Source organism: Astatotilapia calliptera, chromosome 23, assembly GCF_900246225.1.
Source record: "Astatotilapia calliptera chromosome 23, fAstCal1.2, whole genome shotgun sequence".
Lineage (NCBI taxonomy): Eukaryota > Metazoa > Chordata > Actinopteri > Cichliformes > Cichlidae > Astatotilapia > Astatotilapia calliptera.
The window spans coordinates 30,896,052-30,914,607 of record NC_039323.1 but is presented as its reverse complement, the minus strand read 5'-3'; the positions used below and the strand labels follow the sequence as shown (position 1 = coordinate 30,914,607).

The window sequence follows — 18,556 nt, the reverse complement described above, 5'->3', positions numbered from 1 at the left end:
CTGACATAAATCATGAGAGCATACCAGTTGATCTGACTTCCACACATGTCCTCTTGCACTCGTCCTCTGTGTCAAATCGATTTTTGTTGCCATTGCAGCCTCCGTACCAGAACTGGGCGCACGCGTTTGCTTGTTTGTCATAGTACCAGCGGATGCTGTAGTCCCTGCACGTACCTTGGTCCAGAACCAAGCCACAGCGGGGGTCCAAGGGGACAGTCTCTGCAGGAGAAGATGTCATATGAATGAGAGAACTCGTTTCCACCTAATCTAACCTCAGAGTGGCCCTTTCTGCTCCGTTTCTTCACCATGCTGTCAGAAAAAAGCAGATTGCACAAAATCAGCCACACTGCATCAAAAATAATTGGCTTCCCTGTTCTTCACCTTGCTGCACACACAGCAGAAAGGCCACATCAACGAAAGCTGCTCCCTTTCTGCTGCCTGTACTCAAAGCACACTGGACTAGAACTCCAAAGGAGCTTCATCTACTCCATCAGGTGTCATCACACCACATTTGCAGCCATCTCAAAACTGAGATTGCTGACTATTCGTTTAATGCCCCAGTGTCACTATCCCTTATCAGCACTATACTATACTGCTATCAGCACTATACGGACAAAAATATAACAGGGTGCAAAACACAGAAAACATTTAAACATGAACGGATTATTATGTACCACCCCCACACTGAAGGCAGAGGTTTGGATTTCAGTAATTATCTGATATCATAAGTAATTTTCTGTGCCATTATTCATTTCGGTTGTTGACATTAACATCTGTTTGCAGGTTCTTACAAAAAATATTCATGTCACAAAAAAATACTGTGGCCATGAGGTGGCGTATCATTTTAGGTCCATTTTAAGTATTTTAAGTAACTCTGAAAGCTGCCATTAGTCCAAAGTTATTAAAAGATAAAGAATTTTCCTATCATGTGATAAATAAAGTATTATCCTCCTCTCGTGTCCTTAATTAAGGATAATGTACATTTAGAAAAAAAATAGTTTAGTTATAGCGTGACATATCATTTTAACATGTCAACTAGCTAGCTAACTTATTGCTAACCTTTAGCTCTATTTAACCTTGTAAATATACTGCATTGATTGTAACACCTTGGGCCACAGTCACACTGAGAGTCGCACTTTATTGGACCTTTCCAGAAGAGTTGAAACAGCTGCAAAGGTTTGGCCAATGTCTTTTATCCTGTCTTCCTTCTCTCACCCCGGTCGGTCGTGGCATCTGGCCGCCCCTCCCTGAGCCTGTTTCTGCTGGAGGCTTCTTCCTGTTAAAAGGGAGTTTTTCCTTCCCACTGTTGCCAAACCACTTGCTCATAGGGGATCATATGATTGTTGGGTTTTTCTCTGCATGTATTATTGTAGGGTCTACCTTGAGGCGACTGTTGTTGTGATTTGGCCTTGTATAAATAAAACTGAATTGAATGTCATATTAAACCCTATTGTTTATGAATGGGACATCAATCGAGTTCATATGTATGTGAGGGCAGATACACATAGTATGTGTATTGTCTTTTAAATATTGAGGTCCTAACTGAATTTTTGCTCATGGTATGTCTTTGCAGTGAGGGAATTTATTTATTTTGGATCTCTGTAATAAAAATAATTTTGCTCATAAGAAAGATAGAAAAGTAGAGCAGAGTATTGGACTTCATATACCTTTGGGAAGAACTGGCCTTGGTACAGGTACATACTGTACAGAAACACCGGAGGATGTTGTACTTATGCTTGTGGATGAAGATGATGATGACGATGAAGAGTGTTCCCTGGATGGAGAGAGATGTTTGTCTGAGGTGCTGTGGGTAAATGTGTCCCCACGCTGCACCCCTCCTTCCTATTGAGGAAAAAAACAGAAACCAGTTGTTAGAATAATAAATGTGTGTAATGTACATATAAAGATGTATTCTTGTTTTCATACATGTACTTTGTTGGATCCTTTAATCTCATGCTGGGTGGTCTCTATCATTCCTCCATGGCTGTGTGTGCTGATACCAGTGTTGATACCAGTCTGACGTCCATTCTCTACTTCCGGTTGGGTCACAGGCCTGTACCCATAGCCACCAGTAGCATACTTTCCATTGATTAAATTTTTGTTCCCATTATAACCATTGTTTCCATAGCCGTTGTAGCCATTAGTTATTCTGTTATATATTAGGGCTCCATTCTCATCTTCACAGAACTGGCTGACCAGCTTGGATTCGAGGGCTGTGACACAAAGACACAGAAGTTAGGAACTAGGAAAAAGGATTTAACTAATTACTGTTTTGTCACTATTCGCTCGCCAGACATAGCCTAAAAGATTTTTTTAGGAATTCTTTTCTGTTAAATTTCTAACTATCAGATGGCTTTGCATTAATTTTGTGCACAAACAAACATACAGGTCATATGCAGAGGTGGAATACTAATATACTTCATTTAGTGCCAGTAACAGATAAAACTTGAGAAATAAACATTCCTATCGCCCATGCCTTTATAAAGCTTTGCCTTCTGCTAATTAGCAGATTCCGGGTCGTGAACACACTACATTCATTATAATAATGCCTACTTTTGCTCCAGTAACGTGCAAAGCTACAGTGAAACCAAACTGGCTAAGTGTGCAAAAGTACAGTAGCTGGCTGGTTTAGGTTAAGCTCTTCAGAAGTGTTATTGAAGATGCATAATCCATTATTTCTTCAAATTGTCACTCACATCAACATAGAATGCTAAATTATGGATTGCCACAGACAGTAGGGCTAACCACAAACTAACCAACTAACAGTGGAAGATCAGAACGCTAATGAGATTTGAAACCACTATGAGGTTATTCTGCCTAGATTAAATAATAATGAGTATATGTGACTTGCATATCTGTAGTTAGACTTGGTGCATTGTTAAAAAAAAAAAAGTAAATGTAACTATAGGGTACATAAACGTGCGCTAAATAGGTGTCTAAAATAGCTTGTATAAGATATAAGTTAAGATATGATTTTTTAATAATATAACACAAAAATTGTAGATTTCAAGTCACACAAGCACTTCACATATAAATGGATCCGTATAAAAATGGAAAAATCTATTTTTTAAAAATTGGTTCACTACAGGCGGGAATCACCAGGCAACTCACAATACGACATCCCTAAGGTAATCCTGGGGACATTTTGTGCCATTACGGGGGTTTTTTCATGCTATTTTGGCTGTGCTGAATGAATACAACTAATTTGCCAGAGGATATTATTTTATTTTAATTTTAGAATTCTTGTCTCAGTTCCTTAGGGATATTATCACAATACTTCAGTCAATTCTTCACATTTTGTGAAGGATGCTGCTGAAGAATGCTTTATTACAGTTAGCTGTAATAAATCACCGAAAATCACATTTATGTTGCTTTTTACAAAGACATCATTCCTGTTCTATAGGAATATAATCAGAATACAATCAGCAAGCAACTCAACTCATTAACAAAGACTCATATTAAGGGTAAGTAAAGAAAATGCCTCTTACCTGGCAGGGTGTTGAAGTCATCAATGAGGAACATGTGCTCCGTGTCTGGATCAGATGCGATTAGATTCAGTTCTTTCAGGAATTCGGCCTGCGTTGGGTCTGAGGTGTTAACGATCCCCAGGGCAAACATCTCAATATTGGCAGCGTGTGCTTCTCGCACAGCTATATCCAGCTTCACTGGTTCTCGCTTGTCGGTTTGCCCATCAGTAATCACGATGGCCACTTTGCTTACTCCCAAACGTGAACTATGGAAGACCTCCTGCGTCGCCTTGCGGATAGCGGTACCAGTGTAGGTGCCCTCTCCCATATATGGGATGTTTCTGATTGCATTCTTGACATCCTGTTTGGTGACATAGCGGGCCAAGTTGAATACAGTTCTCACCTCAAGGCTGTACAGGACCAGGCCAATCCTGGTGGCGTTTCGGCCCACTGTTACCCGGTCCACTAATGCATTCACAAAGTCCTTGATGATTTCAAAGTTCTCAGGCCCCACACTCTCTGAGCTGTCAATGACAAACACCAGCTCCATAGGCCTCTCCTTACACTTGATCCCACATCCTAGAATCACATCACATCAACATATGAGATCATGGCGGAAATGTCACATTGATGAGTTCCAGTCTGTGGAACTGGATCCAGCACTTTACAGATCAGATGACACAGTGGCTTTCATTGAGAAATTAAATCTACTACAATATTTATGCTATCAAAAGATATTTTACCACAGATCTCTTTGATCAATCGAATGACGTCTTCTCTCTGCAATGAATACACAATATAAGCATATGGATAATCACAAAAAGTAAAACGATACAGATATGAACACATGACACTCACAGTGAGGCCAGCTTCACCTTTGGCACCGAGTCGGCCCTAGGATCAAAAATATTAAAAAACGTTTATTCACAAAGTGTCACTGTTTCTGCAAATCTTCCAGTTTCATGGGGCAGACAAATGTCAGTAGCGATAACAAGCAGAATAGGAGCAGGTTCAGGGGTTGGAGCCCTCTCCCCAGCCATCACAAAACAGAACACAACAAAGTGAGACATGAAGGAATCATTAGCGTCACTCACAGGTTGCCCTGGGGTTCCAGGGTCTCCTACATCTCCTTTGATCCCCTTCAGCCCCCTCTCCCCTGTCAAACCTCGATCACCCTGTTGCACACCACATTGCAAAACATCAGCACTCAAAGAATTATAAATGCTCACAACCCCACATTCAGTCCCGGGTAACACAGTAACTGACTTTAGCTCCAGGAAAGCCTTCTCCAGGTATTCCTCTTGGTCCTACCACACCCTGGGCCCCCTGTTCACCCTGAATCAAACACACAAGGCAGTTGTGTTACAGCTTGTGATAGATACTTACAGGTTTAGGTAGTACACAGAGCCCTGGATGTCTTGATATTTTATAGATATGTGAATGTCTATCAAGGACAATAAATTACAGCCTACCTTTGGCCCTTGAACTCCTTGCCCTTGAGGACCTGTTGGCCCAGGTGGACCAGGTCTCCCAGGGTTACCCTGCAAGTCAAAACATGTTGCTTATATAACTACAGCTCAAGGTCAGTTACAAAATAGCTACAATGTGACAAAAAAGCAGATTTGTAATTTATGAAAGAAATATTTGTTGCAGCCATACAAATGGCACAGTTACTGGGGTCAAGGCAGCAGACCTGCTGACTTGCTGTTCACATAAGTATACAGGCTCCACCTGTGGCGAGGTGTAGGCAGGGAGACACCTGTCAGGTGGAATGTTATTAAAAAAGCCAGGAACAATACTCTATTACTTAAGCCTTTTGCTGTAGTCATGACTGAATGTCAACTAGTCATGACTACAGCAAATTCAAGTCACGTGCAGCTACCAGTTATCATCAAACTCCAAAGTGAATTCAGTAATGTGTTTTCTCTTGTCTGTGTTCAGTATTAAAGCTTAAAGTTGGCAAAATATCCTCAATTTTTCTTGAATGGCTTAAAAAAAAGAAAATAAGTAAAATAAGATTACTGATTTTGATTAGAAAACATACACAACTCAATCTTGCACATGCATGTGTGACATGTGTACACTCCTCTACTTTGAATGCTTTGTTGTCTGTATGCTGCTATGACAACTCGATTTCTGGGCTGCAGTGCATCTGTGAAAACAGCTTAATCCAAGAAATTATCTGATGTCATGACCCACAAAAGATTTTGACTGTAATACATTTCCTGTTTGGGTTGACTTCATAATGTGAGAAAAGGCAATAGCAGCTATATATATCACATGTGCAATTAATAACTCAACCCAACAAAAAATTTACTTTATCTATAAGAGTTTGAAACACACTTTGTATTCTTGTAATAAAGAGCAGCAACTTCAAGGTTACCAGTGTTGTTGTGAATGTTTCACATCACCATTTTCTCAGCACGGACAAGAGCTGATAAGTGTCAGTGTGCTCTGCTTTCCCATTTTTTCCTATTATTTGCGTCTTCAATTAAAACCTGCCTACTGCTGCATGACTTTGACAGAGCTCGGACCTGCACAGACAGTGGCCTGAAGCCTGTGGGGAATCTGGATATGATATGTGAGGACATGCGGGGTGCCGGGTGTTCTTTTAGTAAGGCCTGTTAGGCCAAGTGTTTCTCATCAGACACATATGTCTGTGGAGATTCACACCCTGCACCCATGTGTCACAGTGCTGTTGGAAAAATCACGATAAATGCCACCAAAAAATGAACAAGCAGCCCAGTTGTGGGCATGTTTGCACAGAAGACGATGCACTGTGTTTTTTTTTTCAACCTGTTATTCTTCAGAGAATGTAACTCAGTCACAACCATCTGGCAGTACTTAGGAGAAATTTGAAAAAGGCTCCTCTCAAGTAAACATCTTAGAATGTTGTCCTCGGCTCATGTTCCCATAAACCAAATAAAAAACCAAATAAAAATGAATAATATTATAATATTTCTGATTACAAAACAGGTAAAAGGGAGTTGCTTAAAACAGCAGAGGTTAAAGATTTGAAAAATGTAAAGGTTTTAAATTTACCAGAGGTCCTGGGAGGCCTTCACCTGGAAGTCCTGGTAAACCAGGCAACCCTCGAAATCCAATATCGCCCTGCAAAGATGAATGCACAGCAAAGATAGATGAACACTGACAGCACAGCAATTTACAATCTGTCAAACAAACTCGTGCACTGACTAAAATCGTGTTTCCCTTAATTAGCTTCCCTAAACAAAAGACCAAATCTTTCCATGGTGAGATAATCTCACTTATCTTCAGTGCAGATTCAAACACAACTTGGAAATTCATCTTACCAGGACTTGACAATGGCTTTGGCTCTAAATTCTGACCTCACAGAAAGAACCATCTATGTCATATAAGGTTTACATCCTACAAGATTTTTGAAACATGGGACATTTTTGATTGAATTTTGCATTCAAACCAATAATGAATTCCATAATGTTTATAAGCAGTGACTAACTATCATCACAATACTGTATGACAGATCCAGGAGCTTTGCAGACCGCATGTCTACATGTTATAATTGTATACTGAACCTGCGGGAAGCATCATAAACAGCAACAACTGTTAATGTGGGCTTCTGTTATTCATGTTTGTGCTGTTGCTGGTCCTTTAGCATAGTTCCTATGTTTTTTCCTTCCCAGTGTTGCCAAGTGTGTGCTGATAGGGTATTGTCTTAATGTTGGGGTTTTTCTGCAGTACTGTTTCGTCATTACCTTACAATTTTATTAAGCACATCAACTGTTGTTGTAATTTGGTGCTATATAAATAAAATTGATTTGAAAATGGAAGTGAATTGATTTCATATAGCTTTAGTGTGTAGACATATTTTTAAAATGACTATGTAGACCTGCAAATTACCAACACATCACTATACTGGGACCTTTGTACAAACCACAAAGTCTGCTGGAAAGTGTGGAAACCTACTGTAACCTTACTATAATTCTCAACTTTTTTTAAACAAAGACCCAACTTTACACTGACATTTGAAAGAAATGCACGCTGGAAAGTTCTATCTTATGGATCCACATTCTCACCTTCGGTCCAGGAACGCCCACTCCCTCCGGCCCAGGTTCTCCTGGAAGTCCAGGCAGCCCAGGAGGACCCTGAAAAAGCAAAAAGCTAACTTAAGTATGGATTTCCAGAAAGAAGAGTAAGTTAATATTGTACTCTGAAACAAGCAGAGTATAATACTTGAAATTGAATAAGAAATTGTCTGGCTTTTATAAAATAATGCAATAAAACAGGATTTAATGTGTAAAAATTGGAACAGTTAGCACCACAGGGGGATTTTGTTACCTTTGGACAGCACCAGGTTAGCGGCTTCTCATTGTTCCCGGACTTTATGCTAAGGTAAGCTAAGCATCTGGTTTACAGACCAAACATTTGGTTTCAATCTTCATATCCAACCCTCAATGAGAAAGTAAAATATAGTAAGTGATTTTTTTTCTTATTTTTTTAAGGCACCACCTTTATTCTTACTGCCCTTAATGAAAGTCATGTTAATTTCATCTCCCTCTGGTTTAAGTTAAAGGAAACATACTCAGGATATGTGTAAGGGCCACCTACTGTAAAGTTGGGTTATAAATGTCTCACTGATTGATAGAGGGTTGGAACTGAGCGGCAGTACAAGAGAGGCAAATGCTAGATGGATGGAGGACTAGATATAGTATGCAGATGAAAGGTATGGGTGTACAGATTTATGAGGAGACATATGTCATTGTCTAAATCAGCTCCTCACCATGGGGCCAGGATAGCCGTCTCCTTTGGGACCAAATGGGCCTGGAGGGCCTCGATCTCCTCGGTCACCCTACAGGAGGCAGATACATAGGAATCAATAATTCATTCATACAAAGGATACAAAGAGATTTACAGACTTGCAAAACAAACTAAAGTGGAATATGCACATAAATGGACACATATGCTCCTTTGCTTGGTCCCTTATATTAACCCTCTCAAGGCAGGCGTTGCAGATTTGCAACAAGTAAAAGCTAACAACCTGATTACCCCACATACATATTTTATGAGGTTTTTTTTACTTAGAAGTAGAGATGGCACGATACCACTTTTTTATGTCCGATACCGATACCGATATCATAAATTTGGATATCTGCCGATACCGATATGAATCCGATATAGTGTTTTTTAATCAACAAAACTGTTTTTTAAAATATCTTGCTGCATTTTGCAAGTCTGCAAGTTCATACTCAAGTTTAAAACAACAACTACACTAAAGCTATTCTGTTATACCTGTATACAAAAAAAATATTTCATAGTTCAGCAAAACTGATCAATCTAATAAACTTAAACCTACACCATCCTCCCTATTCTGGTATTTTAAAGAGTACTTAGCGTAAATATTAAGCAACCTAACTAATAGGGTTCCAACTCCCAGCAACAACAAAAATAAATAAATAAAAAATAGGGAACCACCCCTCACACTCCACCTCATGATGCTTAATCGACGTAATCAACCTTAATTTGATGCAGTGTGAAAAAAAATGCACAGAAATCAATTATTTTTCAAGAAATATTAAATAGATTCAACATCTTTCTTCAACAAAATTGCAGACTGCACAGATGGTACCTTCCCAAAGTAAAAAGTACTATAGCTTACTAGGGTATATATATTAGACGTAATAGTTACTATATACAGTAATTGACTTCTATTCATTTTACATCAAATTAAAACTTTGGGTGTCAGATAATTATTTATTAAAAGCTCGACATTTTAAATGAGAATAAGAAAGAAAAGTATGTCTTTGTGCCCCCTTTTCCCTGTTCATGCCCTATCGGCCCCCCTGGCTAAACTTTGCTAGATCCGCCCCTGCACAGTTACCAGCGTCAGCTACGTAGAAAAAGATCCTGGTGTAGAAAGTAATAATAAATAAATTCTAACAACAGCTGATCAAGCTTAAACGTGCTGCTGTTGTTCAGCCGCTGGTTTCCTCTTTCTGGTGCAAAGTGGGCCAAAAACAAACAAGAGACACGGACTCGCGACAGAAAAGCCGATCAGCTGATCATTTAAGCAGTTTCACGATTGAAGTAGCAGCCGGAGAGCGAGAGGCAGTCGCTTGTTAAGCTTAACGTGGGAATGCTTTACAAACATTCAGAGATGGACTTACACACTTGCTTTACTTCTCTCGGGGATAACTTTGTCGGAGATGAAATGCCAGGTTGCTAGCGAAGCTCCACATGCTATCCAGACCACCGACAGGTCCGGCATGCCACAGCTGCTCTATCACGTGATGCATACTGCTCCGACTGCTAACGTTCTGAGGTGAGTTACGGCGTGTTGCAAGTTTTGTGAGGTGCTTTCGTGATATTTAATGGATCGGATTACATTTTTTATTTTTCTCCGATATCCGATCCAGTAATTTAGGTCAGTATCGGACCGATACCGATACGTAATATCGGATCGGTCCATCTCTACTTAGAAGTACCACTGCAGGTATTCTTTTGTGCATTAGCAACAAAAACTTAATTTGAGCCTGAGAGGGTTAAGTATTGAGCAAAACATAAAAACAGGTTGTAGCATTTTATTAGCTGAGATTTTCAGCAAATGTTAGCGTATGGAAAGCATGACAGGATGTACAGCTGTGCTTCCCATCCTAATTTTTGACATATTCTCTGTTCTTTCTAGATGGACTGTAAATGGCCTTGATGATGAAAGCACAAACACGTGTTTCCTGATCTGCCCCTCATTACTTGTTTGATTATTGATTCTTTTCCAGATTTGGACGCACTCAGCACATGTTTAAATGTGTTTGTTCGAAAATCTGACTCATGCTTGTTTCTACAGGCAGGCACCCAATAGAAATGCAATACATATTTATATGTTTTACCTTAGGACCAGGAAGTCCATAGCCAGTCTCCCCAACTGGACCAGGAGGGCCATTTGGACCAGGATCACCCTACAACACATTTTTAGTAACAAAGCTGCCCCTTAGTACAGAAGGTTGTACATAGATGTGCAACATCGATGTTGTACATCTAATATAAAAAGGTTAACTTTAATAGACACTGTATATACAATATAAAATGTAGAACATTGTGCAACTGTGCTGTTGCTACTTAGAAGCAAATTAAAGACTTCTACCACTGATAATATTGTTTAATAATGGGTTAATGCTACGAACAAAACATACTAATTCAATTCAATTCAGTTTTATTTATATAGTGCCAAATCACAGCAGAGATTCTACAATAATGTAGTATGTATGTAGTACAATAACAATAATGCCAATAACAAGTTTACGTGCATCAGGAGAATCAATGTTTCTTTCTACAAAGAGTCTTGGAACAACCTAAAATAATAACCACATATTTTGTGAAAATGTGAAGAAAACATGACGAATCTCCGCAGTCTTACACTGATGGCTCAGTAAAACTGAATCTTATACCTTGGGTCCAGTGATGAAGCGTCCTGGAGGACCAGGCAAACCCAGCCTGCCTTGCGCTCCTGGTTCTCCCTGACAAAGTTTATTGTATGAAAACTGGTTAAGACCAAAAACGTACAGAGGATATTTTCTCATTATCTCTTTCCAGGTAAATGTTAATGATGGCCTAATGATTGCTCACCTTTGGTCCTGAGGGTCCAGCAATGCCTGGCGGCCCAGTCAAGCCTCTGATTCCTCTTTGGCCTTGGTCACCCTTGAAGGTCACATCAGGAATATACTCACTGGTCTGACTTACTTACTGACTTGCAGGAAAATGAAATATGGAATATTACTTTTTTACCTTTTCACCTTGGATACCAATTCCAGGAGCGCCATCTGGCCCTCTTAGGCCAATAGCTCCGGGCTCGCCCTAAAGACACACATGCATCCAAGTATTTGGCCCCATCCTGTTTTTGTTTTTTTTAATGTTTTGCCTATTTGTCATACTTACATGTTTTACATCATCAAACAAAATGTAATAATAGATATTGCTAACCTGGTTGTAACACCCTTGTTAGTAAGAACTGCAATTCAGCAACTGGCAGTTGCTGAATTGCAGTTCTTCAGAGTCTTTCATATCAATGCAGAAGAATCTTGGCTCACTCTTTGCACAAACTTTTTAATTGGAGACTTTTCAAAAACCCAAAACCTTCATTTGGTTGTTTTTGAGTGATTCAGAGTAAGCCAAGTGGGCTTGAGCTTCAGGATATGAACTGATGGCTGGACATTCTCTTCAGGATTTTCTCACAGATAGCAGAATTCATGGTTTCATCAATTAAGGCAAGTTGTCCAGCTCCTAAAAGAGCAAATCCCCAGACAATCATACCACCATTGTTCATAATGGAGCTCAATGTGGTTTGATTGAGTCCTAAAGCCTTAGAAATGGATATATAATCCTTCCCAAACTGATAGATGTCAACTATCTTTAGAAAATTTCTATATATCATGGGATGCTGCATTGGTTCTTGAGACCTTTTAGCCTACTACACTTGATCAGACAGGTTTTACTTAAGGGATTTTTTGATACAACAGAAAATTGAATTACCATGTACAGCGAGATAGATTTGGATAGCTTTTTCCCTTAATAAATAAAATGATCATTTAAAAACTGCATTTTGCGTTTGCTCAGGTTAAAACATCTTCAAACTACCTTCTGTCCAGGGGCTCCATCCTCCCCTGGAAGCCCAGGCAAACCTGGCATTCCTGATGATCCTGGTTCACCCTGAGGACAGATTGGTGGCTCTGTATGAGTTTATGGAGGGAATGTTTAATACTTTAAATAATGTATACTGATAACTGCTGCTGATGTGGGTTTTTACCAAATGGTTTCAACTCACCTTAGCTCCAGGGTCTCCAGCCCCTCTCTCCCCTGGAGCACCAATTTCACCTGGAAACCCTTGGTCTCCCTGTGTTAGGCAATAACATCTTCACATCTTGTCGTAATTACTAAAACACTTACACCAGTATTGTTAATATTTGCTAAGCGGACTATTACCAGAGAGCCACGTATTTTTTAAGAAAATATACTTGCTGGCATTATTTTGTACAGGCCTGGTCACACCAGCGTTTATGCTGAGACACCAGGAAGACTTGCAATGAAAGTTTACATAACAGCTTAAAATACAGGACGGACTGAGTACCTGGTCAGTTTAGCATTCAATTTACTTTGATTTAACATCCTCACCCAGTTGTACACTTGATAATCTATGTGGATATACAGTATCGCTCCAATTGTAGGTTAACCTTTAATTTCTGTCTTCAGTGCTGAGAGCAGAACACGTACAATAGAGATAAATGTGACTAAAAGCATCAGCCTTGCTTGCTTGGCTATCAAATCATTAATCAGCTTGCCAGATCCTGCAGTTTAAGTCATCATTGCTAAGCATTATACCACTTAACTATGTGACGTTTCAGGGTCATATGATCCAGTTCCAACTATAAACTCTGTGGCCTCCACATAGAAATCCTGACCCCTTGTTATTACCACTAAGATTTTGAGCATATGTACAAACCTTGGGCCCAGGCATGCCTTCTCCTGGTGGACCTCTGCTTCCCGGTGGCCCCCTTGGACCCTCTATGCCCTGCAGGTATGAATAAATGCAGTAATTAAAAGAAGCCTGAATGGAATCTGTAAACAGGGAGTGTTTTTGCTGAAGGCAGAGTAATTAGAATTTTTTCTTGGACATCAGAAGGAGGCAAACTTTTCTTCTAACACAAAATTTAAATGATTTCATTGGTTCAGTGCAATATATGTTTCTGGTTTAAACACATATTAAAATTAAAAACAGTTTAGCATGAAAAGTTTTTCTTCTTCCAGTAGGCTGGTTTATTATTTTCTATAATCAGGTGATTAATGGAGACTTTTTCAGTCCTATTATGAAGCCTTTTCTTTAAATAAATTCAGCTGTACACAAAGCCCAGTGTGAGAGCACACCTGTCTCCCTCTCTTCCACAAGTGAGTGAATGGTGAACTAGAACCAGACCTGTTCTGATAGCAATTAGCTGATGTTTTGATGACAGTGAAAAACTCTTTGGCTAAGCTGTCAGCAGCCAACAGTTTCCACTAGCTGTGGTTATTGTGTCAGAGCATGAATTTGTATGCACTTCTGCATCATGTTGGTTAAATTATGATTGTTGATCAAAAGCTTGTATTAATAAAGCAACACCATGTAATCATATTTTCTGTCATTTGTTATCAAAGAATAGGGAAAAAGTAGCTCAAAGCAGATGCTTCTTTATTTATTTATTAGTAAACAAATACAGGGAGTGCAGAATTATTAGGCAAATGAGTATTTTGTCCACATCATCCTCTTCATGCGTGTTGTCTTACTCCAAGCTGTATAGGCTCGAAAGCCTACTCCCAATTAAGCATATTAGGTGATGTGCATCTCTGTAATGAGAAGGGGTGTGGTCTAATGACATCAACACCCTATATCAGGTGTGCATAATTATTAGGCAACGTCCTTTCCTTTGGCAAAATGGGTCAAAAGAAGGACTTGACAGGCTCAGAAAAGTCAAAAATAGTGAGATATCTTGCAGAGGGATGCAGCAGTCTCAAAATTGCAAAGCTTCTGAAGCGTGATCATCGAACAATCAAGCGTTTCATTCAAAATAGTCAACAGGGTCGCAAGAAGCGTGTGAAAAAACCAAAGCGCAAAATAACTGCCCATGAACTGAGAAAAGTCAAGCGTGCAGCTGCCAAGATGCCACTTGCCACCAGTTTGGCCATATTTCAGAGCTGCAACATCACTGGAGTGCCCAAAAGCACAAGGTGTGCAATACTCAGAGACATGGCCAAGGTAAGAAAGGCTGAAAGACGACCACCACTGAACAAGACACACAAGCTGAAACGTCAAGACTGGGCCAAGAAATATCTCAAGACTGGTTTTTCTAAGGTTTTATGGACTGATGAAATGAGAGTGAGTCTTGATGGACCAGATGGATGGGCCCGTGGCTGGATTGGTAAAGGGCAGAGAACTCCAGTCCGACTCAGACACCAGCAAGGTGGAGGTGGAGTACTGGTTTGGGCTGGTATCATCAAAGACGAGCTTGTGGGGCCTTTTCGGGTTGAGGATGGAGTCAAGCTCAACTCCCAGTCCTACTGCCAGTTTCTGGAAGACACCTTCTTCAAGCAGTGGTACAGGAAGAAGTCTGCATCCTTCAAGAAAAACATGATTTTCATGCAGGACAATGCTCCATCACACGCGTCCAAGTACTCCACAGCGTGGCTGGCAAGAAAGGGTATAAAAGAAGTAAAACTAATGACATGGCCTCCTTGTTCACCTGATCTGAACCCCATTGAGAACCTGTGGTCCATCATCAAATGTGAGATTTACAAGGAGGGAAAACAGTACACCTCTCTGAACAGTGTCTGGGAGGCTGTGGTTGCTGCTGCACGCAATGTTGATGGTGAACAGATCAAAACACTGACAGAATCCATGGATGGCAGGCTTTTGGGTGTCCTTGCAAAGAAAGGTGGCTATATTGGTCGCTGATTTGTTTTTGTTTTGTTTTTGAATGTCAGAAATGTATATTTGTGAATGTGGAGATGTTATATTGGTTTCACTGGTAAAAATAAATAATTGAAATGGGTATATATTTGTTTTTTGTTAAGTTGCCTAATAATTATGCACAGTAATAGTCACCTGCACACACAGATATCCCCCTAAAATAGCTAAAACTAAAAACAAACTAAAAACTACTTCCACAAACATTCAGCTTTGATATTAATGAGTTTTTTGGGTTCATTGAGAACATGGTTGTTGTTCAATAATAAAATTATTCCTCAAAAATACAACTTGCCTAATAATTCTGCACTCCCTGTACTGATGCTAGCAGCTTGAAGGTGTTCTATTTTGGCACGGGCATGATTTAAGCTAAATGCTAATGTCAGATTGACCTGTTCTCAATGAACGTGCTACAATGAAGATCTTGGCAGAATTATTGTTTACTGTGGTCAGTATTGGGGAGTTACAGAATACACGAACAGGCGTTACGTATTTAAAATACAAAATATGAGTAACTGTATTCTGTTACAGTTACCGCTTAAATAGATGATAATTAGAATACAGTTACTTTGGTGGAATAAATGGATTACACAGCAGTTTTTTCCTGTTTCATATGTTAGGTTATCCCCTCTCTAATTTTGGTAATTCTGCGCATTGCCGGTGTTCTGACAAAACACCCTACCTATCAAGCTCTCCTACTTGTTCTTACTGACAGTTTATTACAGTTGATACTTGTTTTCCTTAAGCTGTTGTCAATTTGTTAACTTTTCAAGCTAACATGCGTTCATTTGTGCAAAAATACTCCAATTTGGAGTCTCAATTGAAGTCATATTTCAAGTCTTGATTTAGTACTTCTAAACTTCTGTAAACTGGCATACAGTGTAAACCTTGTCAATTAATTTTAGTCCTCCTGCAGTTAGTGGACACCACGCTCCGTTGTTATGTCGAAGAAAGTAATATTGCACTACATACACTCAAAAAACAGATTCAGGTCCTCCTTTCAAAGAACACATGCAAATTATGTTAGTTCTTCACAAATGCAATTAAAAAATACCAAATTAATTTGATTTTCTTTGTATAAACCTAAAATTATTCAAAACCAGCAGAGGCTGATTCTGAACACAAAATGAATGAGTTTGTTGGGGCACTGGGGGTAGGAGGAGTACATTTTTGCACTTAAGTATTTGTAAACTCAAAGAAATAAATTCAAGCCCCTCTTTAAGCTTAAACATTATTTTTAATCTCATTCAACGCAAATGTAGCACTCCAGCGTTACTGCAATTATTATTCGTGTGGTGAACCTAAATTATTTTCTCTCAAAGCAGTCTTTGTCACAAGAACACAAAGTTATTGAGTTACACAACGGTCCGCCTTCTTTGAAAATTTTGCGCTCTTTCAGGATCACCTAAATGAATGCAGCTGCTCTTCGCCTCTCTGTACTTTTTGGATAAAACTACACCTTCAGGTAAGGTAACATATTATTTTTTCATATATCCAATTGTGTATTTCTTTATCAGCTAAATCTATGGCAATGCTATTTATCATAGAAGCTTGTAACAGTTGTTTTTTGAACTTTTGGTGGTGCTACCATTCTCTTCTCTGCTTGAATACTATTTTTTTTTTGACAATATAGCCAGGTCTTTTCAAAAGTGCCTTGTTTTAGAGGAGAAATTGTGTAGCTGCCAACTTTTAAGTCGGAGCGTGTGCTAGCTTATTAGCAGCTAGCCATTGTGCTCAATGAAAGACGATGTCCTATAGCTAACTTCTTTCTTACTGTTTTCTTTTTATAATCTAAAAATATGGTATTCTGTGTTTATTATTATATGCCATTTTCTAGTAGAAAGTATCGTTTTGAGATGTCTTTAAAAGCACTACATAGTTTACTGAGGGTGCTACCAAAAGCGAACCATGTGGCCGGAAGAGTAACTGCAGGCAGCACAATGCGCACTCCCATGACGTTCAAACCTATTTCTTATTATAAAAGATTTCGGCTACGTCCACACTTACACAGGTATTTTTGAAAATGGAGATTTTCCATTTTCGTTTTAAAAAATAATCCCGTCCACAGGTAAACGCAAAAATGAAGGAAAACGCTGCTAGGAACATGCCAAAGCAACAGGTGGCGATATATTCCTAAACTCAGCTAAAAACAGTTTAGGTCTTGACAAACTTCACTGATGGTTCAAATGTTTAGCAACTTTCAGTGTGTTGATTCAGCAGTCTGTATTTAAACTTCTAGTTTACTATATTTATGTATGTTTTATTACCAGGTGAATGCAGAGTTCCTGCAGATCACTACAAAACCCCTGCAGGCGAAGTTCTTGGCTCAGCTGGACAATTTAACAGACAAGCTGATGCAAATTTTTCAGGGGAGCAAAGGAGCAAAGGGCCAAAAGATCAAGGATATCATGGCGATCAGTAGTTTGGTCGGTACTAATGATAAACCCATCAATTAAATGCAATCAATCAATTCCATTTTTTTCACCCTTTTTTTTCCACCCTTGCATTAGTATGATGACATCGACATAAAGAGGGAGCATACTCTTAAAAGCCTGGTGATCTACTTTAATGAAGATCCAGACCTACTGTTCAAGGAGTATCTGGTACGCTTATCACACTTTCTTTTCTAGATTCAATTTGAGTTAGGTTCATCGCACACAAAATCCTCATATATTCAAAAGAGACAATATATTTGTGAAATAGTATTATTCTTAATAGTCATTGTTGAAACTTGCACTGGAGAGCACTTTTTAAGGGGACGGTTTCAGCAAAAATTCAATTGTTCATTCTTTTGGTGCTGCCATGTAGGTATCTACTGCCTCTATAAACACAGTAAATGTGGACAAAACATTCATCCATTTTCTGTCAGTGTTTCAATTCAGTTTATTTATATAGCGGTATATCACAACAACAGTCATCTCAAGGCACTTCAGAAAGTAAACACTCCAATGGAGTTCAGTTTATTATGCCAATTAGTAAAAAGTCTTCATTATAAGGAACACAGCAGATTGCATCAAGACACTAACTAGTGTCACTGCCATTACAGCAATCTCCTGGTTTCAGGAATAATGTGCATAAAACAAGCTGTTTCAAAAGGTTCCCAATTGTGATGGAATAAGGGAAATTGACCCAGCCCACACACACACACACACACACACACACACACACACAGACACACTGATAGACACTGGAGGAGCTGCTGCTCTATATCAAGCCCCTCCCAAAGGTAGGTACATAATACCTGAACCCAAACTATTGATAGGAAACAGATTGACGGGTTTTATTTATGTTTGGAGTGTTTATAGAGGCGGTAGAGACCTATGTTTCAGCACAAAATGATACAAAAGCTGAGTTTTGCATAATATGTCCCCTTCCAAGTGACAGAGCCCTTAAACCTGAAACAACCTGTTTTTCAGACCTCCTCCACTGAGGATGAACGGTTGAGGTCCACTGCAGCAACTGTCATGGGTATTTACACCATTAGAAGAGAAGGGATTCAGGAGCCAGAGGATGTTGGAGTTGTCACTGAAGGTACTACAGTTATGAACAACCTCGGTAGTGTCATCATGGCATTCATCGTCCTCTTTGGACTGATTTATGCACTTGATCTGAGCTATCCAAATGA

At 39.3% G+C, this 18,556-nt stretch overlaps 1 protein-coding gene across 2 annotated transcripts in view; it reads right to left on the bottom strand.

Moving 5' to 3' along the window:
* Positions 1 to 18,556, bottom strand: part of LOC113016306 (collagen alpha-1(XXVIII) chain-like) — a 41,904-nt gene that overhangs the window by 1,083 nt on the left and 22,265 nt on the right. Inside the window, exons 17-35 of one of the 2 annotated variants that reach the window (XM_026159045.1) lie at positions 12,937 to 13,005; positions 12,262 to 12,330; positions 12,075 to 12,146; positions 11,226 to 11,294; positions 11,067 to 11,138; positions 10,889 to 10,957; positions 10,331 to 10,399; positions 8,227 to 8,295; positions 7,523 to 7,591; positions 6,510 to 6,578; positions 4,940 to 5,008; positions 4,734 to 4,802; positions 4,562 to 4,642; positions 4,326 to 4,361; positions 4,211 to 4,247; positions 3,489 to 4,046; positions 1,927 to 2,213; positions 1,668 to 1,842; positions 25 to 219 (exon numbers count right to left, since the gene is read on the bottom strand). In XM_026159045.1, coding sequence (XP_026014830.1) covers positions 25 to 219; positions 1,668 to 1,842; positions 1,927 to 2,213; positions 3,489 to 4,046; positions 4,211 to 4,247; positions 4,326 to 4,361; positions 4,562 to 4,642; positions 4,734 to 4,802; positions 4,940 to 5,008; positions 6,510 to 6,578; positions 7,523 to 7,591; positions 8,227 to 8,295; positions 10,331 to 10,399; positions 10,889 to 10,957; positions 11,067 to 11,138; positions 11,226 to 11,294; positions 12,075 to 12,146; positions 12,262 to 12,330; positions 12,937 to 13,005 — 2,203 coding nt within the window. The remainder of the gene's footprint in view (positions 1 to 24; positions 220 to 1,667; positions 1,843 to 1,926; positions 2,214 to 3,488; positions 4,047 to 4,210; positions 4,248 to 4,325; positions 4,362 to 4,561; positions 4,643 to 4,733; positions 4,803 to 4,939; positions 5,009 to 6,509; positions 6,579 to 7,522; positions 7,592 to 8,226; positions 8,296 to 10,330; positions 10,400 to 10,888; positions 10,958 to 11,066; positions 11,139 to 11,225; positions 11,295 to 12,074; positions 12,147 to 12,261; positions 12,331 to 12,936; positions 13,006 to 18,556) is intronic. The other variant, XM_026159046.1, reaches the window with a different exon arrangement.